This window comes from Diadema setosum, chromosome 2 (assembly GCF_964275005.1).
Source record: "Diadema setosum chromosome 2, eeDiaSeto1, whole genome shotgun sequence".
NCBI lineage: Eukaryota > Metazoa > Echinodermata > Echinoidea > Diadematoida > Diadematidae > Diadema > Diadema setosum.
Window position 1 is genome coordinate 7,057,521 of NC_092686.1, and position 26,717 is coordinate 7,084,237.

At 36.8% G+C, this 26,717-nt stretch overlaps 1 protein-coding gene across 1 annotated transcript in view; it reads right to left on the reverse strand.

The window, feature by feature from the left end:
* Positions 1–2,233: 2,233 nt before the first annotated feature.
* The window catches only part of LOC140238016 (uncharacterized), a 32,405-nt gene continuing 7,921 nt past the window's right edge, over positions 2,234–26,717 (reverse strand). Inside the window, exons 3-10 of the mRNA XM_072317947.1 lie at positions 26,348–26,427; positions 12,027–12,259; positions 11,359–11,572; positions 10,890–10,959; positions 9,521–9,634; positions 8,279–8,347; positions 6,601–6,699; positions 2,234–3,215 (exon numbers count right to left, since the gene is read on the reverse strand). Of these exons, the coding sequence (XP_072174048.1) occupies positions 3,087–3,215; positions 6,601–6,699; positions 8,279–8,347; positions 9,521–9,634; positions 10,890–10,959; positions 11,359–11,572; positions 12,027–12,259; positions 26,348–26,427 (1,008 nt within the window). The 3' untranslated portion in view covers positions 2,234–3,086. The remainder of the gene's footprint in view (positions 3,216–6,600; positions 6,700–8,278; positions 8,348–9,520; positions 9,635–10,889; positions 10,960–11,358; positions 11,573–12,026; positions 12,260–26,347; positions 26,428–26,717) is intronic.

Sequence of the window (26,717 nt, forward strand, 5' to 3'; positions counted from 1 at the left end):
GAAGAAGGAAAAAGAAGAAGGAGGAGAAGGAGGAGGAGGAGGAGGAGGAGGAGGAGGAGGAGGAGGAGGAGGAGGAGGAGAAGAAGAAGAAGAAGGAGGGAGAAGAAGAAGAAGAAGAGAAGAAGGAGGAGGAGGAGGAGAAGAAGAAGAAGAAGAGAAGAAGAAGAAGAAGAAGAAGAGAAAAGAAGAAGAAGAAAAGGAGGAGGAAAAAGAGAAAGAAAAAACTCACATGGTAATGACTAACAGCAAACTCTAGAGATCATAATAAATAAATACATCGATGAATGTGAATCACTAGTGAATTCAAAAACATTGTTTGATGTCAGCAAAGGCTAAAATTGAAAACGATATTGAAATATAGATATATCACTCTTTGAAAATGGAAGACAAAGTGTTATCAGTGGATTTTGTGCTTTTAGAAGTTGACCTATGAGAGTATAAGCCAGTTCGGGTTCACTTTGCGCATGAGCAGAAACAAGGTCATTCGGACCAACAGGCATGTTGGTTTTTAAATTTACTGGGATAAGCATCTGTCATGTAATGATTATTCATGTAATCCTTACAAATGCCGCTTGCCCAGCACATCCACCTGACAGCAAAAGTGGTATTTGGCAATATCCATAGAAAGAGATTGTCAATACATCCAATGCAAAATAATGAAATGGATGCTTTCTCAAGCTTGAATTGACAGATCATTCTGCTCATCTGGTCTACGCAAGTTTATTCTTTGTTTGAATGGGATTGATGAATCCCATGAATTATTACGTAAAGCTTATGCATTATGTCACTCTGAAAACGAGTGAAGTGCCCCTAACCAACTGAGAAAAAAGAAAGGTCATTTGTACCAATGTGCCCATGAGCTAACTCCGAACTGGCTTATTGTATGATGCACACTGCAATATTATTTTCAGAATAAGAGTAGATGATTCCTAATACTGATGAAGTTGTGGAAATAGCCAGCACATGTGAAATATGAACACATATCGAACACAGATTATAAATAAACAGGTTTTTTTTTTATTTTTTATCCATATGTACATATAATAAGGCAATAATAGCAAGTGCTACATTGTATAACATCTGCATTTTATAAAGGACGCACAATGGTCTTCCTTCAACACACTCACATATAATCCATCCAAAATGTCATAAAGTAGCCAATGTAAGCCACATCTCAGACTGTAACAAAAAGCTTGCATGTGAGTCAAATGATTCAAATTCTTGGAATTATGTCAAGAACAATTGACAGCATTCTATAATGCTCTTTTCATTAAGGGAATTTCTCCTGAAAGAGCATAAATGAGACAAAAATAAATAACACAGCCTCTAGAAATATAGTTTAGTTTTTTGCAAAAAAGAATTTGCTAGTACATAACTGCTCCAGATTGTATTTGATCATGAAAAAAAAAAACTATGCATGTGTACACACAGCTGCATAGAAACGACAGATATTTTGTGATGTCTGATTAAAAGTGAATCACATGGAACATAATGTCAAGCAAATTAACCCATATCGGGCCAACTACAAATGTACGGGATATTCCATAGTTCGTTCAAACGCCACAGGGGCCACATAAGGAATATCCCGTAGGAAATGAGCTGGCATACAGTGTATAAACGACATCATTCCAAAGTTCTTTCACCTTCTAACCTTTGACAACATAACCCAGAATGCTTTGCTACACTGTCTGCGATAATTAAAGAATTTTTTGTCAGTGGAACGCCATCAAAATCGTAAAAATCATCGGAAAAAATGTGTGTTTACATGGAATAATGCGAATAACCACGAACGTCAGTGGGTACTATGTACAGCTGTACGGAGTGCTCGATTTTGGATTTTCTGCAGCAATTTTTGAGGAGGTTTGGACACTTGCAGGGCGATGATTCGACTGTGATAATAGTCCCACATGTACATCCACATGTATGTACAATAATTGTAAAATTCAGTCGAACCTGAAAAGCTGTAGCTGTATCGTGACGAGTTTTGCTTCAACACACTATAGAATGCAAACATTATACTATCGATTTCCCGTGCACTCGCAATGGCTTCATCATCATAAATATAAACATAAACCTGCAATTATTGTATCAATGGTCATGATATTTATATGTCCTGAGAGCTGACCCTCTGATCATTTCATTTCCGGTACTGGATGTGTTAAATTATAACATTTGCTATTTTTAATCCATGAAAGAAAGCAAACAAACAAATTGATTTCGTAATTGATTTTGGATGACTGTACTTCACTTCTGCTGAGTGCTATGACTGCACTGTGCATTGAACGGCAGCATGTCATATATCATTTAAAAGGGAATTTTATCCTTTTTCAAATGATATATAACTTGTCTATGTTTTGTTTACTGTTTGCTAATGAACAGCGATTGTTTGGCGAGTTGTCTGCCTGTCGGTGTGTGTATGCAAACGGTGCTGGGTCACTGCGGTGTTTGTTTACACAAGTGTGTTGGCTCGATATGGGTTAACACTTGATAACCAAAGGCTCCCTAATTCTTCATATCACCAAAGCATCTAAAAGATTCTTGAACTCACAATATCAGTGCATCTAACCAAGGGATGCCAACCTTGTAAACAATATTGTAGTGTTGTGAGGGCTGAAATGGCATATTTTTGGTGGAAAAGAATTTATTTCTACCCTTCCTGCAATACAGACATTATGTGTAGTATTAAATACAATTTGGGGAAAACATTATTATCCATGAAACTTGCAGTATTTTTGGCAATAAAAAACAACAACAAGCACTTATTAAAAACTGCAAAAAAGTAACAGTTGGCATCAGTCTGCTAACCTGACTTTCCTGAAATGCCTATTTTGATTATCATCTTAGGTGTATTACTGATACTCTGGTGAACACATTCAAATTGGTTCTCAACATCAAGAAAGTGGCAAATTTGATAAACTGTAGACAGCGATGTACATTAATCTTGATCTCCTTGTTACGGACATTCTCACATCGCTAACTTCCACGCAAGGGTTACTCTACATGTACAAGCATGTGCCTTAACACAGCAGAGACTGAACGGATACACAGCTGCACGGTAACAGACGAATCATCCACCCCTCTCCCTCTCATACCGCCCTCAGTGGGTTGTCAGATGACCAGCTCTCGACGGGAATGTTCCTAGGTTTGTCCTCATTGGGTTTGATTGGGTGGCTGCGATATCTTGTGCTGGCCGTCAATGTGGACTCTGGATGGACCTGGATCAATTTTTTTTTTTTTTTTTTTTTTTTTTTTTAAGGATAATGCAAACAAACAAAACAAAACAAAACAAAAACATAATGAGAACTTTTCACAGCTTGCAGCAATAGTTAATTCCAACAGGGAGAAAAGTGATTCCCACATCTTTTTTTTCTATTTATTCATTTATTCTATTTTTTTTTTTTTTTACTGAGGCTATGTGGAACCTTTATGGTAGACATTACATTTTATGTGATAATCTCTTTAATCTGCCATAAATGATTTATTATCAAATTAACACAAAATTTACATATTGCAATATTGTCTGGATGAGCAATGTGATAGTAAACTTACAAAAAATTGCTAGAAAATAGCATATCAGGAAATATGTAACTGGGAGATAATTGATATCTAATAATACCTACCTACCAGTAATCAAACTAAACTAACAGGTTGATAATTTACTGATGCAAATGTGTGATCTTGTGAAAAAAAAAAAAAAAAAAAAGATCTCACTGAAATTATGAATGAAATCTTGCGATAATTAGCTAACACATATTACACACTTACGTGTAATATGCTCAGTATTCAATCCTAACATAACACGAGCCAACTTACAGACACAATGAAACATAAACAACCACATTTTCAACTACACAAAAGTGAAAATGCAAATGAAACTATTAGCACATCACATTACGGGGGAAAAAAATGTTCTGTTTTCTTTTGGAAGAGGGACATTGTTTTTGTTTTCCTTTTTTGTTTTTCCTTTTTTTTTGGGGGGGGGGAGGGACATGGTAGTGAGAGATTTAATGAGACAATGTAGATTGTGAATGTCATGTCAGCACAAGCTTCTCACTTTTAGATTAACATAAACAAAACAAAAAAGCATATATTCTGTAAAATAAGCAAGCAAAATCAATGACGGAACATAGAATGCACACCCCAACAATATAAATAAAGGTGATATTACAGATCTCAAATATATAATGGGATGCCATATATGATTGATATGGTGTAAAACAAACAAAAATTAAAAATCTTTACACTGCCATGACTTATAACTCATACAGTCGATGCTGAAATTTTCTGGAAGGGGTGCGGTCACAAGTTTCTTCAATGGATGGACCTTGTGTGCATGTATCTGTTTTTCTTTTATTGCTACATTACTTTTTAGACGGTTTACTTGATTTTCACACGACTCATCTAAGTGCTGACTAAATATTGCAGTTTTTCCCATCCCGACACCCAAAAATAGATATGTGCATCAATATCTATACCGGTATATATATGTGGTGCAAAATATCAACACAGCTACCCACAATGTCAGAATAATTTGTTGCCTCAGGCACAAAATCAACATTTGTTCTTTCAAGACATCAAAATGCATACTCACTCAAGAGTTCTTGATTCTGTCATATTTATATGTCAAATATCACATTTACCCCCTGACAAAGTGCACCCAATGATAAAAAAAAAATAAAGTAAGAATGTCAACAATGGTGATGGATATAATGACAAATGAAAAACTAAAAGTAGGAAATCTCCTTTAGTAATCCAAAAGCAAATAGAAGTTGATGTAATATGATGATAACAAATAAAATAATATTTGTTCCACCAAATTTGATAAATACACATTGTGTCCAGCCCTTCCTTCCAAAATGGTTCTAAATATCACACCCCTGATTGACAGTGACATATCTGAATTATGAAAATACAAAACATTTGTGATAAGCTTTGTCTATAGATGGATGTTTAAGCAAAGTATTCTGTAAAGTCTGGAATATACCTACGCTATTCACTGCAAAAAGCATCCCTTCAAAGAAATAGATACAGAAAAAAAAAAATGAAGTTTACAAAAGACACACAATATTTTCTGATAGGTAAAGCCAAATAGTTCTTTCAGAAAAAAAGCCTGGAAAATATTTTATCAACATGTCTTCTTAGGTTTCTTCTCTTTTTATGAGCATTAAATAATGCTTAATTTAAGCATGATCTGCTTAAATATGACTAAGGCAATAAACTACTTTGAGATCAAATTCCAAAGGCAAATAAAAAGAAATGCCTTACCATTCTAATATTGCATGCTATAACATTCAACCTCTTGGCATCTAATGTCACCGTTTGTCTTGAAATATTTCTGTAATTTGTCAAAACTTCGCCATCCCAACAAATTTAAGTGCAGGCAATTTAAAAACGGCATAAGTTTGTCATAAAACTAGTTTCTATGAGTAAACCTCTACTTGGGTTAATGGGTACAGACAAGATTGGACGTCAACCTGAGAAGTGAGTCAGAAATGGATACAGTGCACTCCCGTTATAACGAACACGGTTATAACGAAGTTCCGGTTACAACGAAGTCAAAATTCAGGTCACAACATTATCCGCTCTATGTATTTCTATTGTTTATTTGTTCGGTTATAACAAAATTTTGATATAACGAAAGAAAACTGCCGGTCCCGAGGACTTCGTTGTAAAGAAAGTCCACTGTAGTTGGAAAATACAGTATGTAGACATTACTCTGTGTAATCAGACAACATATTGCAGCTGCAAGGAAAATACAGAACACACATTCAAAGCAAGCAATTCTAATCGCCATGCAGTTGACTAGTGTGCCTCAACTTCTCTCACAATCGCTGTACATGCTATGTTTGTCTACATGGGCGTCCATCTAAATTCTTATAAAGTTGATTCATCCCGACCACAAATCAAGGAATGACCTTTAACCATTTCTGCATGGAAAGAAATCTTTTCCAATTCATTTGATTTCTAAATACCAAACAACACTACAACTGGATTTAATTCATGACTTCAGATTTGATGGATTGTTCTGGCACATAAAGTGATGAAACTCTCAGTTCAAAAGGTGTTTTTTGATTGAGTATTCAGAAGGGTGAGAACTCTCACTGCACACTAAACAGACTTCTCAGGCTCACAAAGGCATTCCTGTATAATTAGTAATGTGGGATTCTACATCTCATTAAACTGAACAAAGAGTTTAAAAAAAGAGCAGCTTGCTTTTCTATGTTAATTAGCATTGGTCTAGAGGAGAATACAATCTAGACATCACCAAACAGGAACAAAGAAAGCAACAGCAGTACAATCATGCATGCACAATTACAGATTCACTACATCTAGTGTTACTACAAATAAGAGTAAAAGTATGTGTATTCATTAATCAAGACATACGCCTAACACTAACATACAAAACAAAACAACACTGACACGGCTGTTGAGACTAAAGGAGAAAGGCTGAGTGTAAGAGCTGTCAGTAAATGATTGAAATATTGTGACCAGTAAATTCATTGCAGAAACAATCTACAATGAATCTTCAGCATCTCCTCTGATAGCAAAGGAGTTACATTTTGTTTGTTTTACTTTAAAAACATTTTAATGATAATTCACCCTGCTAACTCTGGTGTGGTGGTCGATTTCTTTCACCATCTTCTTTTGCATTATCCAGTCAGACGCTTGCCTCGTCATGGATGATGATAGCTTGCGGTGCTGAAAAAAAAAATACAAAAGTCATACTCTGTTACATGAATAGCTTGATAAACATGCTGGTATGCTTGCAGTAAAGGGTGCTTCTTCTCACTGTGTGTGACTGTTTTGGTATACTGCAAAAGCTGTTATTTTTGTGTACATATATTTTCACGAATGAGGAGGTCAGAGACATTTTCGTGATATGTTGTTTTTCATGATTTCACATGAAGACTTTCGTAGGTGCACCAATGTCTGTTTGTTCATGCTCCAATTTTAATGTATTGTATTAAGGTTTGTTGATAAGGAGGGATTCTTGCAACATTATACATACCAGCAAGCACATAGCCAGCCAGCCATGGCCATAGCTTTACCCCAGCTAGAGAAATAGGCCGCAAAATGAGCATGTTGATATCTATGTGCTGCAAAATTATTGCGATTAAGATCAGGGGACAATATTTTTGTGTGTGGTTGAATTCACAGCCCAGCAGTGATTCATGAAATTCACTAAAATCAAACCCTCACAAAAATAAAGAAAATGAAAACAGTGAAAAAAAAAAAAGAACTAGAGTGTGCTTGCGTGTACTGCATCTAAACCCACATTCAACAGGGAAAAACAAGTACAACTGTAAGTTAATCCATCCATTATTCCCAATGGATATGCTATATTTAGCCATATCTTTACTGCAAACAATGTTAAAGAAATATTCTGCTGGTAGATATCTACTATAGCACACAGTACAGCACCTTGCAGGTATGTTTGTCATCATTGTGTCTTTACAGTATAGACTTCAAATTTTACTAAGAGAAAAAACAGAAAAGCAGTCATGTGGCAGTCATGATTTGTTCTATTACTACATATACCACAAATGAAACTCTAAATTCAAAACAGTATTCAAAATGTCACCCCCAAAACACATTGCAAATTTGTATTCTTGGTCCCAATTACACATACTTACATGTAGATGAATTAATCTAAGAGGCATGAGTTTTAGAAGACACACCCTCAATGATTTATCAGAATTTTCAATGAAAAATTGTTATTCAATCACCTAGCACTGCAAGCTACATGTGCAAGGAATAGAATTGCACATTTCATGCTTTCAATGTATCATGGCGTGTTGCACTCTATCCATCGATTTGTGAGTGATGGTGCGTTTGAGCAAAATACATTGTATGTGAAGTTTGCTAGGCATTTACTGGGTCGGGCATGCCAACGTGGAACACAAAGGACCGAATTCACGAAGGTGGTACAAATGAAACCATGGTTTAAACCATGGACAAAAACCATGGAATGCCAAGTGTCGCATGAGATATTTAGTATTTCGTCGATGAAATGATTATTTTGTAAAGAAATGACAACATTTTGTAACTAAATGAATATTTCGTCCACAAAATGATAATTTCGTTAACGAAACAGTCATTTTGTCAACGAAATGACCAATTTCGTAACGAAATATTCCGTTTGACACTCGGCGCTCCATGGTTTTTGTCCATGGTTTAGACCATGGTTTCGTTTGTACCACCTTCGTGAATTTGGGCCAAAGAGTTAATTATAAGCATAAAACACATGTGAAATCTCTTTGGTGAATTATCTGTTTACCTCATCTTGTTCCTTCCTTAATCTTCTCCTCAATTCCTCTCGCTGGCTAGAACAGGTTGCAACGTGATTCTGAAATGGAACCGGTGCAATGACCATCAGTGACATACAGGGACATATGACATTTTTGTCCTGATATATTCAAGTCGTCAGAGTGTTTGTAGTGGCCACTGCTGCTATCTTTCTTTAAGAGGCAGTGGTGACCAGCATACCCCATTAAAATTGTGACAACTGCAAAGTTCTTATTCTAAAGGTCTCACCAACATTATTATGAGACATTAAAGGCAAAACATAGTTCTGGTATGCCTGCAAAATTGTCAAATTTTGCTCCAAAATGTACACGTATGCCTAAGAAATGTATGGAATAACTCTGTAATAACAAGATATTCGTTGGGTAACAACCAAAATGCAAAATATTAACCAAAAATGTTCGCATCTCAGAACTTACCCGATCAGGGTCAGGCTATTAAACTCGGACTAGGGGACAACTCAGCCTCACTTTGATGGCGGGGCTAAGTTGTCCCTCTGGATTGTACAGTGTTGTACTATGGGAGCGCTTCGCGTTCTGGCTGGTCGCAGTTATGGGCCAAGTTGATACAACGCGCGCATCAAAGAACCTCTTTGGCGTGCCTGCAAAATGAATGTGCGCCTTTGTAGAACGTGGCAATCACGAACTGCATATAAATTGTCTGAAATAGGGCCGAGTTGTCCCTGAGACCGAGTCAACCTGGATCCTTCTGGAATAAAAGTCGGTATACCGACTTTTATTTTTTATCTCAAAATACTCCAATACAACTCATCATCCCGGCATATCACGTCAGCCAGGTAAGTTTCCCGCTAGACTCTTTTGATATATTGCAAGCAAATATGAAATAGCGCAAGACTGATTCTCAAACCATTACCAGAACTATGTTTTCACTTTAACATGCCCTCTGACTCACACACACACACACAAACACATTATTTCCAACCTGACTCTACTCCTTAACTAAGCATAAAATCAGCTGTTCATAAACATAAGGCAAGCACATATAGCAGACTGCGTTTCTCTCAATACAGCATAAAAGCTTTATGAAAATCATTTATGTTAACTGCACTCCAACATTTTTGTACATGACTACCATTTGATGACCAGAAGAAAACAGATAAATGATATATTTGAGGTGAAATGAAAGCATGTAAATGGCACCACTGACATCATACACTTGCACTTGTGAGGATAACAAGATGGTCTATTCAACTCACCTGAATTGTCTCGATATCTCTCTGAGATCGTTTGCTTTTGATCATGAGGTCTGCATTGTCCACTCGTAACCTCTCCACCTCTGCCTTCAGCCTCTTGTTCTCTTCAATGACACTCTGCAAATTCAGAAAAAGATAGTAATAATAAGGTCTTCTTTATCCAGGGTAGCCTCTTCAGTGTTGCCACTGCTCTACAAGCGAGCCCTGTCATTATTATTACCCTGCATTGCCAGGTACACAATTATACACCTGGGTCGAGAGGGACATGGTGGGCAAAAAGGTCTTGTCCAAGGACGCAGGCCTAAGCACTGGGTGGGAATCAGACTCAGGTCCTCCAACTGGGAGTCGATAGTCGTATCCACTATGCCACAGTGCCCTCAAGGATGATGCCCAACAAAAATAATTTCAACAGTTCTCCGGTGCTTTTAAAACATTGCCCCTTAACTCTTAACCCATTCCTCTCACAATTTTCTGAGAGCCCTCCAACGCTCCCAAACAAGATTCTTTATGCAGGTCAACATTGAACAGACAGGTTGCTAATCCAACTGTGTGAAAGCAGTCAAGCGGTACATGCATCTCCTTTCCATGGTCAACTACAGTGTACACGTGTCATCAAACAATGAAAATATTGATTGGGTGTGAGGTATGGAGTAGAGCGTACACTGATGGGCTAACAAACACTTTTGTTATCCACAAAAGAAGCACCTAAATGGGGTCAGTGAAGTCAGAATCTACTGCGCTCAGCCTTGATCACTATATTCATCTTCATGCAAGTTTTATAGCAAATCAAGCGCACTCTTGTACATTGGAAAAAGGGCAAATAATACTGTGATACATGCAGTTTTCATACAGAAAGAAAACAGACAGGCCTATTGATAGAAGAAACTTTAAAATCTTTCTGTCAAAGCCATATTATTTTTCTGGGCAGCATACTATTAAAGTCAAACACAAATAAACATGATTTAGGCCACAAATGCCTGCACTCTTGTCTACATTTTTACCAGGTCCCCATATCAGTTGATGCCACAGGAACCCGGTATATCAGGTTCCTGTAAGGAATGGGTTATCTGACCACTTGAAAGGTACTACTCTAACCTGTAGCAGGTCACAAATCTCTAGTAGAGAAATTATCACAGATTACATCTACAGAATAAGGACATTCCACTTTGTGAATATGTCAGGGCATTCCTAGCAATTTAACAGTTGATACTCTCTTAGAATCTTCTTTCAAGTCAAAAACAACATTATACACAAAATTTCAAATATCACAAAAATAACCGGAGCTGTTTAGGTCATCGTTGTCTTTGATTGTGAGGATGCAATCTTCAGCAATCACAGCAAGTGCACATGAAAGAAGTGCAACATGACTTACCAGATACAAAGGATCAACATTCTGTGGATTGATAGGCGCTGACTTTGCTCTCTTCACTGAAGTCTGGGGCCTATTTGGATCACAAAATAAAAATTGAAACAAAATGAGAAATAAAATGAAGGGTCACATGTTCAATTTCCGATAGGGGAATATGTGATTAATAGGATCACTTTTAACTTTCTTAGACAGGTAAAGGTTGTTCTAATTCAATATCTACACAGGAAAGGCTTCAGTCCTCTGAATGATATAATGATAATGATAATGATAAGACAAGAAAGGGGTGAACAACAACAACAAATCATCAATGATAGCAGAAATCATTGATGGATTTACATATTCCAAAATCCTTTTCATCATCAGTCACCAGAATCACAATCAGCTACAAACCAATGACGTGGTGGAATTCAACACATTATCATCCAAGCTATAGAAGTTCAAGTAATGAATGGTCAGCCTGAGGGATACTAACCTGCTACTGACCAGTACTGGACCCAGTCCTCCATCCTCACTGTCCCCTTCATTGCCCTCCTCTACCAGTGACATTCGTGCCTGCATCCTCTCCTTCTCAGCCCTCTCCCGTCGAAGGTTAGCCTCCTTCTCAGCCTCATACATGGCCTGAAACTTCTGGGCCCGCTCCTGTGTGCCATTCATTGCCACATGCAGCTCACTTATCCTCTTCTCAGCTGTGTGATGTGATTTTCAAGTGTTGGGTGAAAGATGAGAAATGCAATGAGCTCTACTTGAAAATGCTTACAGGAGTTTCATGAACAGAAAATGCATTTTACAAGACTTGATGAATCAAGTATACCCAGTATGTAAATCATGGTAAGGCTTACATATAATGTACTACAACTCGATCATCTGCCACTTACTAGTACAATGATTTGCTGCTCTCACAGCTAAAATCAAGAATACCTGTAGGTCTATTGTCAGTTCAATCAAAACTGTTGCAAAAAACAGAGATTCTGCAGGGTCATCTTTTAGAGAATTTTCAAGGAAACTGAGTTTTCTCCAAAAGCAAGATTCTATCCGACAACCAGATAGCTGATTACAAAGACACTTTCCCCGACCACCTAAATTTTCCTCCCATGTGACCCTTGAACTTTGACACATCAGGTCACAAGACTGACCCCTCACCTTCCAGTGCCTTTCCCTCGAAGAGATCGAGGAGGTCCTTGATCTGCTTCTTGGTCTCCACCAGCTCCTCCTCCAGCTTGTCAGCCTGTCTGCCTGACTCCTTCAGGGTGGTCATGTGCTCCTTCAGCCGTGTCTCTAGCTCTGCCTTCTCCTCGTGGAGCGCCACGTTGTGGTTCAGCTGCGATCGCAGCTGGAACTCCAGTGTGGACTTCTGCTCCGACAGAGAGCTGGACCTGTGGCGGGGGAAAAGGTTGGTTTTTGACATTTAAGGGTCTACATGTACCTCACTCGAGGAGTCCTTCTCTACTACTGTCGGGGCTGATGAGTTGCCGTGACTTGGGAAAAACAAAACAAAACAAGCAAACCTTGTGTTCTCACCGCATAGGCGACTCCAGGGCGACTTTAGAGGCATCTCCAAATGAGCGGCACAGTATTCAAGAGATTCTTGTGATTGCATGAAATATCACCTGTTCATTATCCTCAAACAATAACAAAGTTTGTGTATGGAAACAATCATGGATCTAAGATAACAAACATTTTTTTTATAATCAAAGTTTAGGGTTCATTGTTTGAGTTTTGCTGAAACATGCCTTGACCATATAGACAATTACAATAGCTTAATGGTTTTTGGCATTTTGAGAATGAAAAGCTCTCATCTTAGCAATGGATTCTGTTCCAAGAACTTCTATTGAATTGACTCTTGTGGTAATGCCAAAATCTACTGTAGTTTTTCCTACCAAGTTTCTTTCATCTGGTCAGTGTATATGACAGAAAAGAATAAGAATCTGGTTGGTTCTTGCAAAGTCTGACAGAACAAGTATGAAATATTTCATTTGTTACCAAATCATTTCACTTTATAAGCAATCATATCGAGAAGGCAGAACAATACAAATATGCATTCTTATATTCAAATATGTTGTCAACACATATATGTCAGAATGCAGGCCGAGTTTCAGTGGCTCTTAAATGGGGAATGCATACCATGCCATAACTATGAATACAAGGAAATGGAAGAACAGATATAAAACTCATCTTGAAGGGCACTGGCTCACGTTTCCATCAGAAAATTAATTGTTGCCTTCATTGCTTGTGGAATGGCTTCCAAAGTTCTATCTAGTGCAATGTGGTTAATCTTGTCCAGAACATTATATAACCATATGGGCAGATGACAGGATTGCAAAAGGGGCATTTAAAAATTATAACACCAATTTCTTAGAATGCTTTACAAAAAAAGAATTCAAGCTAAAGCAACATTCTGTCAGCCTCTTGATAACTTACAGTGTATTGTCAGAGACACACATCATACACACACACACATGCACACATATATAATATACTGGTATATAATATATGTGCAATAAATTTTGTGCTGTCACCGTGACGTTTATGTGCACCAAATTCCATAGCAGTCAACCAGCACACTCTTTTGAGAGTGCTGGTAGTACGAGTTGTTTGTCAATGACAAAGACACGAACCCTGATGGGAGATAAACAAATGTCTGGCTGCATAAACCGTGCCTCCTTCACAGAGTGTCATGTTAGTCAGATCCACAACATTGTACACACAAAATAGTGGTCGTTTACAATCCATTTATTTGGTGCTAAATTTCTGTATCATTTCATTTTGTTTTGTTGCTATTTGAAGCAGCTAAGATGAAAAATCTCACATCAACAGATAGCCAAGCTAAATTAGGCCTGCGAAGTAAAATGAGATATTTTGGATAAAACTGAAGGTATGCAGAAGTCAATGTGCGAAGTAAAAGCTTGCTGAAAAGCTGAAATTCTTTCAGGTGTGAAGAGTTGTTTGTTGTGTGACCATAATCACATCACACAAAAAAAAAGAGATTATTGTGCATTTGTATATGAATATTTGAAGACCTGCTTTTCTGCTTTTCAGCTGAATTTTGCTCAAGGGAGTCGATTCTTGTCATCTGCAACCCCCACCCTGGCACTCTTTTGTCCACGTGCAAAAACCACTGGTGTGCACATGAGTAGAGCAGTGAAGAAAGGTACTGAAGTGCAAATGTGAGAACTAAAGTCATGCTACAGGCAAGTATAAAACCAGATGACTGTCGTGCACAATTATCAACAGCAGCTGTGAAAACATGATGTTCTGGTGCGTATTTGAAATGTAACATTGCAGAGGGGAATTATTCAGCTTGTATCAGTGCTGACAAACTTGGCAGCAATTAATTTCATTATTTATTTCTTTTTCCCAACATACATGTATTCAGTGTAGTAGTTTAAACAGATGTGGAAGCTGCTCCAACATATTAAGTTGAAATTAATGGATGATAAAACGAAGTTTAAAAAAAAAAATGGTTTACAATCAAACCTTGATGTTACTCATCAGGCAAACAGTGCTATTTTATTACATGTATCAGATGTAGGTGTGCTTGTTACTGGTTAGTGGTGAAACTGAAAAGGGGCAGATACTTGGTGTGGTGCTGCTTGTTACAGCAAGTGGCTCGATTAACCACAAAAACGAACAAATAAACAAACACAAAAAGGGAATTAGAATGAACAAACCAAAACTCTAGTATGAAAACAACAATACCTGCTTGTTTTTCTGACAACTTTCCTTTGAATGGCAGAATGGAGAGATTTAAGAGCAATTGATTATTATTGTAATTCTTCCATGCTTTTTTACCCTCTGACTGGCAGAAGCAAAAGTTTGAGGTCATATAATGGGCAACTGATCACGAATAAGTCATAAACTGTAGGCACTAAAGATGATGGTCTTGTGGAAAGAAACCTCTACACACTACAGTGAAGCTTCCTGTCTTTTATGAAATGCTCTAAATGATTTGGCCTTACAAACAGTACAACCTGTCAGTATCACATGCAGAGTTGATACTATTGAGCTTATTTCCTGCTCAACACATTGACAACATTTTCAGGTCACCCAAATCAAGGATTTTTGTTTCTTCTCTTTCTTTCTTTTTTTTTTGCATCAAATGAAATATGTGAGAATACAAAGTACTGTACCATCAATGATAAATAACCCTACTCCCTCCATCCCCCCCCCCAAAAAAAAAAGAAAAAGAAAGTGACCTCCTGAATTACACTGGCAATTGCATTAATTTCTATTATTAACAATAACAGATGGCTATAACCTCAGGGCGACCTCAATTCACATACTCAGTAATGGAATTTACTTACTTCACTGCACTCTCGGTATTAAAGGCATGTTTCCAGTTTGGAAAATCTGGGCTGCATGGTCCCAGTATGCAACCAAAGTCTGATATTATGTCATTATCGAGGTCGTTCACAATTATCAACATTTTCACAAGTGTACAAACCATACACTTTTCAAGACCCCCCCCCCCCCCATTAAAGTGTACGAAGAAAAATGTTGATTTTTTTTTTCCGCATTATTTTCACTGTGTTCAGTTCTTGCTTGGTCTGCCTTTTTTCAGTTTGTGTCCCTCCTCATCCTGGTGCTTCAGCAGTCAATACCGAGTGGGATATTTCTGGTCACACACTGGGTACCTATTTGTTGACGGGATTTTTGTGCACAATACACCCTCGCTTAACTGAAAGGAGGAATTTCGTGAGATTTACCGGGTCACTAGAATCTAGTTCTATCGTCCGCCATCTTTGACACTGTTTCCACGTGCTTATTTATGTTCTACTTCTCGCATTGTGGGCGCACGGGCATACTAGTGCACGTGAGCAAGACGAGAGGCCGTGATCAGACGGGATGGGCGCGAGAATATGGATCAACATTTTTCAAAATTGGAAAGCTTACGCCGGATGTTGACCCCCTCCCCCTAGTGTACGGTTTGTACACTTGTGAAAATGTTGATAATTGTGAACGGCCCCTTATACTGAAATGAAGACAGCTGAAAATAAAACTTTACTGTGCTGGCTACATAATAGCTAGCTTTTCTTTGCTTTTTTTTTTCTCTTTTATTGGATTTGAACATCATCTAACATGTAGTCGGCAACATTTGACAACTTCTGAAATTGAATCGTCACAGTGTTTAAAGGGATCGTATAGTTTTGGTTGAGACCTATAATTTCAAGTTTCTAACATTTTCGGTGAGATGATGAGAAACCTCTTATGAAATATGAAAGAGCATGTAATTCCAAGAGGAATTCAATGTTTATTTGATGAAAATTGGTTTTGAAATGGCCGACATATCCAAAACAGAGCGATTCTTCCAATAAAGTGTGGGACTCACCTTTTATTACATTTGATTTGTTTTACTTTGTTTTTGGATGTTTCAGTCATTCCAAACCCGATTTTCATCAAATAAACTTTGAATTCCTCTTAAAATGGTATGCTCTGTACTATTTCATAAGTGTTTTCTTGGTATCTCACAAAAAGTTAAAAGCCCAATTCTCATCTCCACCATTACTGTACCATCCCTTTAACAGTTTGCTTTTAATTCACACTGCACAATGTATGTAAGGAAATACAAAGCATGAAAGAGTTGGGAATCCCATTGTTTTGCTCATTAAAAAAACAAAACAATAAGGGACCACCGTGTTTACTGGTATGTACAATCTGCGTACAATACCTAAATTGTATTTTAGATCCATGGCTCTTTACTTTGCTTGGTATGGCCTTCCTTCTACTAAATGCATGGGTAAGATAGCATAAAATTACAGGTATACACAGTACATTATGTACATGTACGAAATGTCATGCATACAATTTATGCTGTGTCATAGATCTATATAAACTGCCACTGGAAATATACACAGTACATTTACTGTACATGCACTTGCAAATTTCTCATACACTAAGTAGAATTTTGCATTATGTAGGCATCTATGTACATAGTATGTAATTTGGGGTATCATGTAACAAAAACACAGTAATATGTGTCATGAATGGCCAGTTTTATACAAGTTTGCCGTGAATGCACAGGTGCGAGGAAATTTGTACTGTACAATGCAATATTATACAGGATAAAGGACAACCCTGTTGCTAATATGAACACATTTACTATGAAATTTTGTTACAGCATCTATGAAAAAAAAATTCAGGTTCAGTCATTATCTTTACATACTGTATATACAAGAATGTATCATTTTGTTTGACCATAATGAAATTTCAACATAATGAAAGAAAACTGCCAGTCCAGAGGACTTCGTTATAACAGCAGTTGCTTGGATTGCCTTTATAGAGGTGTAATATAACACCTGACAATCCCGCAGGAACTAAATTTTCCCAAAGAGATCATATTTTCTCAAACTGTGCAGTCCCATGGGAAAATATTGTCTTGAGGGGAAAGTATAGCAATCAAGTAAAGTCAATAAAAATAAGTATCCAGAGGCTGTCACATATTATATCAAAATGATAGAAAGGCAACATTTTTTTACATTATATGGTCTACAGAATACACATTATACTTTCATTCTCGTCCTGTCAGCTGTCAGTCAGATTCTGGAATTATATTACGTATTCAAATGTAACATTGCTACTCCCAATGCAACGATTTCAATCCTCACTGCATCAGTCAGGTGACTGCAATACTATAGTGCATTACGACTAATCACGGAGTAGAATTAATGTGGATCAATCAAACTTGATTTCAAACTGCCCGATGACCAGAGGGGGTGTGGATGGGAGGAAAATTTTCAATTTGCATATTTACTAGATTTAAGAAAAAATTGATTACACATTTGCTTCCTTTAAACATCTTATTTCAGAACACAACATACAGCATAATGTTCCATTTCAATGGGCCTCCATTATTTGGACGGCTCAAACAATTAAACGCATACATTGTACCAGCATTATTGCGCAAAAGATAATACATACATTGTACACACACGTACATCCCACTGTACCGGTACCTCTGATGAGTCCCGAGTATACTCGGGCAGGTGTCTATGGGAAATGTGTGTTGTAGCAAAATCAAACCATCATCAACGGGTTAAAAACACTGTTTGTCATCAAACTGTACAACTGTAGTGCCTCAATTCTAGAAATTGTCATGAACTGTCCTGACTCACCTGAGTGATGATAATATGGGAACATGAAACTGTGACACAGAGCTACCCCCTTTAAAACAAAGTCAGTACTCAAATATTTTTTTCTTTTTTTCATGAAAAAGTGTGAGCTACATAAAGTCAGAATTGTGCAGTCACCTTGAAATGACTCAGTCTTCGGGTCCTTCAAATTTCTAGACACTGTCTATAGTGCATGTGTACTGATAACATCTTTACACCATCCACTCACTCATGATACAGTACTTGATTTCTCATCACTGCGCTAATATTACATTAACCCGTTGAAGACCAGTGTAGTTCTGAGTGTACTCCAATAGGTTTCTATGGGAAATGCATGTTAATATAGCCAAATCAGCCTGTCCTCAATGGGTAATACAGTGTGACTCCACAGCAAACCAGGCGTGGAAGGCCCTGACTCACTACTCCAAGGCCAAAAACTCAATTTTTATTTAACATTGAGACTGACATTTACATGCACTCCTGTCTCCCCTAAGCTATGTGTCTAGTCTTGGTGTCTGGTGCAGTAAGGGCACTGCTTTTCCATCTCATGTCAGGAAAGGGTTTAGCCAAGAAATAAAACTAATATTTTCAGAGTTCATCATACTATTTCAGCAAGACCATGTTTCCTTTCTAATGATGACACACAAGGAACAAGGCAAGAGCAATTTCATCACCAGAAACCTCATTCCTGCTGCTACCTCTGCTCAGTCTTTTCACTAAGTTTTATTATTCATTGTTGGTATTCAATAAAATAGAGTTATCGAATCCTTTCTTTTAACTAAGCCTTTTGTTGTTTATACCATCTTGCTTACAGAATCTTCAAAAGCTTAGTTTCTAAGCTATTTTAATGTAGACCTAATTCCTAACGTTGCATCAACTTTTGAATGGAAGTGGAAAGTTCCAATATCAATGATCTCTCTAAAACTGGCATAGTTTGTATAACATTTCTGTCGACTTTGTGTAGGCCTAAAGTTAATGAATTAAGCTAACTGGTACTTCAAACTGGTATCTCTCAATCCTACAATGTGTGTGTAAGATATTGATATGCAGTGAAATTCAGAGGTAGAAATTCATGAGAACATAAAAATTCCTGTGACAGCAATTCCCCCTTGTACACTAAAGATCAACACTGACACCCCCTCTTTGGCGAGCCTCCCTTACCTCGATCAAGTTCAGTATTCTGGCAGTAGCAATTGGTGTCAGACTAGACATGTGTCTATGATTTCAAAACCAAAGAGGTTACAGTGAGGAACAGAACAGGGCCCCATTGCAAGAAAGTTGCAATCAATTGCAAATAATTGCTAATTTTGAAACAACCATTCTGATTGGCTCAGGGTCTGCCCTAGTAAGAAGACATGTATGCAACAATGATTTTGACTGGCCAGTGACAATCAGTTGCAAGTTGCGTTTAAACGCAAAGTTTCTAGCAAAGGGGCCCAGGACCTGGATATAATTTCAGATTCCTACAAGATTTAAAGGACTGCCTTGTACGCCTATTAAAGGAGTCAGATCCTTTGACTGCACCCTTATCAGAGTTGTAGGGATACCACTGGGGTCTCCCTTCAACACGGGGAAGAGCATCCCATAGTATGTCAGCATCTTATTAATATTCAATACATGGTGCAGATTTTTACATAACTCTTGAAATACAAGCTTCAAAATTTACAAACTTGCTAAGGATGTGCACTTCTGTTTCATTTGCTCACATAACTATACAAACGTGTAGGTGTCGTGCAACATTACCGGTATATTGAAACTCTTGCCCCATACACCCGGAATGAATGAGTTTCCAAATGTCAATATTGTTTTCGTATGCAATGTATGAGTTTCGTTACATCTTACAGTACCCCTCTCACACACCCCATATATACTTGTACATTGCAAACATATGTAGGCCTAAAAAAACACACAAGGCATCTATCCTATCCTATCCTATCCTATCCAGTTAGCCTTTTCTGCTGTACATTCGACCCTATTGATTTTGTCCATCCAAGAAAACCTTGTTGTCTCCCCAAACCACGTCATGCTCAATACAGATCAACGACATCTTTGCGAGAATTCTTTTCAAATCTACAGACTGGATATGCATCTTCTTTGATGAAAACTAGGGCACACCTATTGTTTGACTTTGGAAGCTTAATTTCCCCCAACTAAAATCAATACAGCCGAGAAATGGCTTAAGACTAGTGTATTGTAAATGCTCACAAACTGAGCAAAGCTCCCTGAAAACTAATCCCTGGTAAACACACACTCACACACACACACACACACACACACAAAAGAAAACCCAATAAAGTCCACAATGCAGAACTGAATGAATACAATGTATACAAAAACAAAATTTAAGCAAAATAGCACACAGAAAATTAACAATTCATCAACAATGCTTTAAATTCATGAGTTAACCCTAATGCTAGGTAATTGTATAGGCCCAAAACCACTATTTCGGCGCAATTGGTCAAAAATCATGTCGCTTATGTTCCTACTCACCTAGGAGAGATAAAAAGCATTTTCAAAATGCTCCAGTGATTTTATGTGATGCCAAGGGACATATAAACAAAAACTGAAATCATTTCGAAGGCGAGATTATACCAATAAGCCATTGGTGGAGGGTTAAGTTCGGCCAACAGGCTTAAAAGTGCATGTCGCCAACGATGATTCTTTATGTTTTCTCAACTTTGTGGGAAAATAGGAGCATAAAGAAGAAGCTTACTAACAGTTTCAGAAAAGTAGCTTAACGTTCTATGAAAACCTAATACAACTTTATAACTGTAACCATTCTTTAACAACAAAATACCTGATGGAAATGTGTCGCCAGATCTGCTGAAACATACGTTACCATCTTTGTACTGCAAGCTTGGTTATGCTATTACAGTGAGTACTACACAATTGCATTGTTTTTCTGACCAAAAGGGGTCTCGGTTTATGTTAAAAAATATTTTATCACTCAGGCTCAAGAGACATGCGACTGCTGATCTCGCAAATATAGATTTTAAAAAGGTAGATTTAAGAGAAGTAACATACGTTACCATCTTTGTAAAAAGTATGAAGGTGCATGGCTCTGAATGATTGTTCTATGATAGAGTTGAGACTAATGGAGTAGATTGTCCTCATACCCATGGGTGGCAAAAGATTCATTATTATGTTGCTAACTTATACGATTTAATCCACAAGTGTAACATACGTGATGTAACTTACGTTACCACCAAATAACAGAAAGCTTAATTACACCATTAATTACCATCTAAAATGACAATTCTCGAATCTGTACCATCGATTTGAAGTCATGGGATAGCTCAGCAACCTCTTTCACTGGCATCTTGAGCATTGGCAGTGCGAAAAATACCTTTACATGATGTGTTGAAAAATTGAGTAAGTATTTGATTGTTGGAAATGTGTTGTTGTTTTTCTTAGAATCATGCTTTACTTCTGTTTATTGTGTGTTTATTAAGTAAGTATTTCTACCGTAAAAATCCAGTTATTACTTTGTTGTACAGGTATATTCTTTTGAAATAAATCACTCAATTTATCAAGTAACGTATGTTTCAAATTTTGGTAACGTAAGTTTCAAGATGTTGTCATGTTAATTACAGACAATCCACGGAAAAGCCCACTTAATTTGAGACAATTTAATTGTTGGAGTTATGATGTTGATGAGTTTCTCCGTCAAAACATGTCAAATTCATTTACAGCAGTATGCTCTTTTTTGTTTGGAGGATGCAGTAAAAGGGGACATAATCATAGTATCTTTTTAAAAAATCGTTTGGTGGGCATTGATGTTCAACTTGGCTTGAATGATGTCATATTTCAAGTATAAACAATGAATTTAACATTGTTTGAAGAAAATTCAATAAATAGCTAACAAAATTAGAGATTACGCAGATTTCTACTTCAAAACTAGTGGATCAGATCCCTGCATTAATGTAGTAACGTACGTTTCTAGTTTTGGTAACGTAAGTTTCATCAATTCATGTCATTGAAAAAGGATATTTTAGAGAATGTGCCTGGATAAAAATAATATTTAATTGTTTTAGAACTATTGTTGAAGGAATTCTGTAGGGAAATACGTCTTTTCAATTATATTCATCATCGGTAATCATTAACCAATATGGTGACTTACTACCTGACTATTTTAACGGAGAAAATTAACTCAAATTTGTGTCGTAATATCGTTGATGATCTCAAAGTGAAGATAAACACATTTTGAATGAAGAAAAGGCAGCATAAATACAGTGCATCAAAGAAATGTAATTTCAACTGTTATTGTGTATAGCATCATAGATCAGGCCTACATGATAATATTATTAATAATAATAATAATGATAATTATAATAATGTATGTTTCAGTAAGTTATATGTTGAAGACATTAACATTTTTTTTTCTTCCTTCTCGTTGAAGTTAATACAGTTGCAATGGGGAAGAGCAGTGCTGAGATTCAAACCGCATATATAGGGAACATATAAGCTACAATCAGATTGGCGAAAAAGCATATCTCTAGGCAAAGATTCAAGAAAAACAAATGTACCCGTCGCATAGTTGACAAAGAAAAGAAGCAAAGTCTCACTTCATTTTTTTTTTACCCTACCACATCAGGGTAACAGGGTCCCCCGCCCCTCTGCCAGCAGTCAAAATATAAACAAAAAGAAATAAAAAGACAAAAATGAATCACGGAATGCCCCTCCCCTCAACAAACAAACATGAAATTGGGCTTGTACTGGCAGCATAGAATTGAGCTATAGCCCTTTTTTATATTTCTTCAATTTTCTTTTCTTTCTTTCTTTTCTTCTTTCTTGCTTGTCAGCCGATGAAACCCGGCAAAAGAAATGAAACTAACTAAACAAAAAAAATTTTAAAAAATGGCGCGGGAGCTTTTATTTTTCTGCCTGTCAGGTGATTAAACCTGGAAGTGGTCGACTTTTTCTAACTCTGACCCCATCCCCCACCCCATAAAAATCCTACTTACGGGCCTTCCTGTAATCATTATCAGTACCTTTGTTGTGCATGTGTAGCAACTTGTCCTTTCACTTTTCTTTTTAAAGATTCAAAACATTTTTCCAGGAGACAATTTCAAGATATACAGCAAGAATGATTAATGCAAGACTTGTTATTCTTGTTGTCCTTGTGGATTATGATGTTTTATGCATTTAACATAACGAGGACAATCGAGTTGTTAGACATCATTTTACTAATGACAATTTCATTCATCCTACCCAGTATTGTGCTAATGCAACTGTGTAATTTGACGTTATTTCATTGACCTCATTTGCCATAGCCAACTTCGAAAAGTGGTCATTTATTTAATTAACCAAGAACATTTCTTGGTTCTTTCTTTCCCTATCTCTTGTTTACCGAGTTCAGACATTTTAAATACAAGCAATACGGCGTTATTGTTCATTATGAAGCACTTTAACAGAGTAATCATCTCGTTTCTATCGTTTCTTGTTTCATACAAGTGTCAAAAATTGTGTGAATATTATTTTATTGCAACTGCTATTTTCAAACTGTTCCTGCATAGAGTAACTGTTGCGACAGCTGATTAGTCTGCAAAATTATAGATTCGAAACATATCTTTCAACAGCATGAAGATAACAAGTTACAAGATATCAATATAATAAAGATAACAAGCTACAAGACGTCAAGCATACGAAAACTTTCATTATGATAAAATAAAAGTGAAACCTACGTTACCCACCACTCGTTTTATATTACACGTACATCACGACAATATTTTCGTCCGTGAAGGCACGAAGCAGCATGTTCCCAACTCTTATCATTTCAATGCAATAAAATCATTAGTATGAAGCCAATTGTCTTCAAAATATCAACAGTTACGGATTGCTGTTCTACTGCAGAGTTTATACGCGGACATGTTATAAAGTCTTGCAGTTTGACGACTGTTTTAAGTGTAATTTTTGAAGATTATATCGCCATAATATTGCAACATCGTGTTATGATATACGTTCACTTAGAGTTGACGAGAAATTAATGTAAGAATATATACCAAAACCAAAAAGAAAATGTACCAAAAGGAGTTGCACATGTAGTAGTATTATCTTTGTAACATACGTTACATTAACGTGAAACATACGTTACGTGGAATCTAACGAATATGTTTTTGCGCACATAGTTTCACATGTTTCATCGATGATACTCAAGAATTGGCTGGCAATTTGGGACTAATAAACGTTGAAAATATTTTCTGAAGAAAGTCTTACGTCAAATTATCGAGAAAACAAATGAACATTACATGAAATAAGGTTTAACACAATAGGACATGCTGTGTTCTGCATAGCATACAGGTCATTGGCCATCCTTCCCATCTGCAGGTAGCATTTACAAACATGGCAGCCGATGGTATACTTCACATCTGACGCATAATTATTTCAATCATAGACTGTAGTCACCAATTTCAAAGCATTTGAAATAGAGTGACATTGGTAACGTATGTTACATGATGAAATTTACGCCCCATGAACGAAATTATCACACCACAAAAATAAAGCAAAATTATGTGTTCATATTTTTCAACTACAAACTTGAATATTTGTCTCATGGATTGGTATAAAAATGAAACATGTTCTAACAACTTTAATTTTCCCGTTTTGTGATTGTCCAATTGTGCCGAAATAGTGGTTTTGGGCCTATAACAATGTATGTACAGCACTGTCATATTGAGACTTACATTATAAGTCTTTGCTGGACATGATGGTGGTAAAACACGATAAGAATATCACCTAACACCACAATTTTCTTTTCATCCTTTTTCATGAAACTTTTAGCAGTCATGACAAATATACAGGTGTACATGAGAATTCGTTACCAGCTTAACCAGCAATTAAACTTGATGACAAGATATTATCACACCTCATAATAGTCCCTATAACAAAGAGACATGAATTTGCTTGAAATGACCTGCAGTACCCGGCGTTTCTTACAATCAGACATGTTACATGTATACTCATGACTATCTTTACTTCCATTATATTGAGATAGATCATATTCAACAATTTAGGAAGAGGTGACTGAATAAACATGTGAACTCAATCTAACACCAAGGAATTTTAGAGTTGCATGTCCACAAAGTGGACAGCAACACGATCATAATATGAATGAAGAAAGGCATGAGTCGTTCACTCCTCAAGTACCAGAATTGAGAATGTATCAACGAAAGATCACTTAAAACTCAATTCTTGGACGTATGGCATAATCAGGTGTAAAAATGTGCAGCTACAATGTATATAAAGCAACTTTGTAGAGCACTGCAACTGCAATATCAATACATTCATTATCAATACATTACGCTTACAGAAATCTGAGTGAACCTAACTAGACAAGGTGCGATCAGAGGTTTATATTTCTGTTAATACCAGAAATATGTAATGTAGGACCTGCTTTTCATCATAATCATCAAACTCAGAGTTGACGTAATCATTATGATGAAAATCAACATTCTCAGGCTGGTTGGTGTCATAAAGTATTATTAATACCTTATCATCCAAAATACCTGAAAAACATGGGCCCATGAAGACAGTAATTATTTGTCTACCAAAACCTTTTGGGCCACAAAAACTTTTCTACATACAAATTGCATCTGTAAAAGCAATAGGCCGAGAACAGGTAAACTACCCACTGAAAGGAATGTGAGTCCATTTTAATACAGAGTTCTTGTCTGCCTATTTCGCTAGCCAGGGAGCCAGGGCATTGAATCACACGGCACATCAAAATTTGGAGATAAGGGAATCATACTTTGCACCGCTAAAGAATTTCAGGGTCAATAGTCATTGTCATTCCAATTCACACATACCTGTACACAAACAGACTCTGAAAAATCAACTTCCGCAAAGTGACACAGAAACTGTTATTTCTTGTGTATGGACTACAAAAAAGTTTAGCTCTCACAATCCACATCGTGATGTGAAATATCAGTCGGTCTTAATTTTCTTCTTTTTTTTTCTTGGTACCCTCACAATCATTTTCCTTGCATAGTCTGTGTGAAATACAAGTGAGAAAAAAAAAAACTGTCCCACATTGCAACACAGTAGGGTGCTGGGGGTCACACTTGGGTCATTGTTTACGCATTCACAATTCAGAGATTTCAAGTGAATCGCTTGCAAACAAATGGTATTTTTTTCTTTCTTACCATGTGTGAACAATGACAAACAAAATCTAACTTTGCAAAGGCAATCCAAAAGCTGGTAACTCTTACATGTGAATGGGCATACTAAGTACTCTATTGCAACTGATTGACAGTTAGATGCTCCAACCACTGGACCATCTTGCTTATCAGTGAAAATATATTCAGCTGAAACTTCTCAAAAGTTGGTTTTGCCAGAAGGGTGTTTTTTGGTACTCACTGGCTTTCTGCTGTCCTCGTCTCCAGTTCTGTGACAGCCTGGCTCAAAGACTCACACTGCAACCGTATATTTTCCTCCAGCTATGGTGACATAAACAATAATAAAAAAAAAATAATAATAAGTACAGTGAAAATGAGCTGAAATGAACATGGAAAATCTTGTGTGGGCAAATATAAAAGTATGCATAAAAGGCCCTGCTAATTCTCCTACTTTGTAGAAGTTCAGCAGTATGCAACAGAGATATAAAATGTAAAATACACTTTAAATATCCACTCAATTCTATTTATAATGAGATATTAAGTATTTGCTATAAAAAGAATACAAAACTGATTGAACAGAAGAAAAAAAAAACGGTACAGCTGATGAAAAA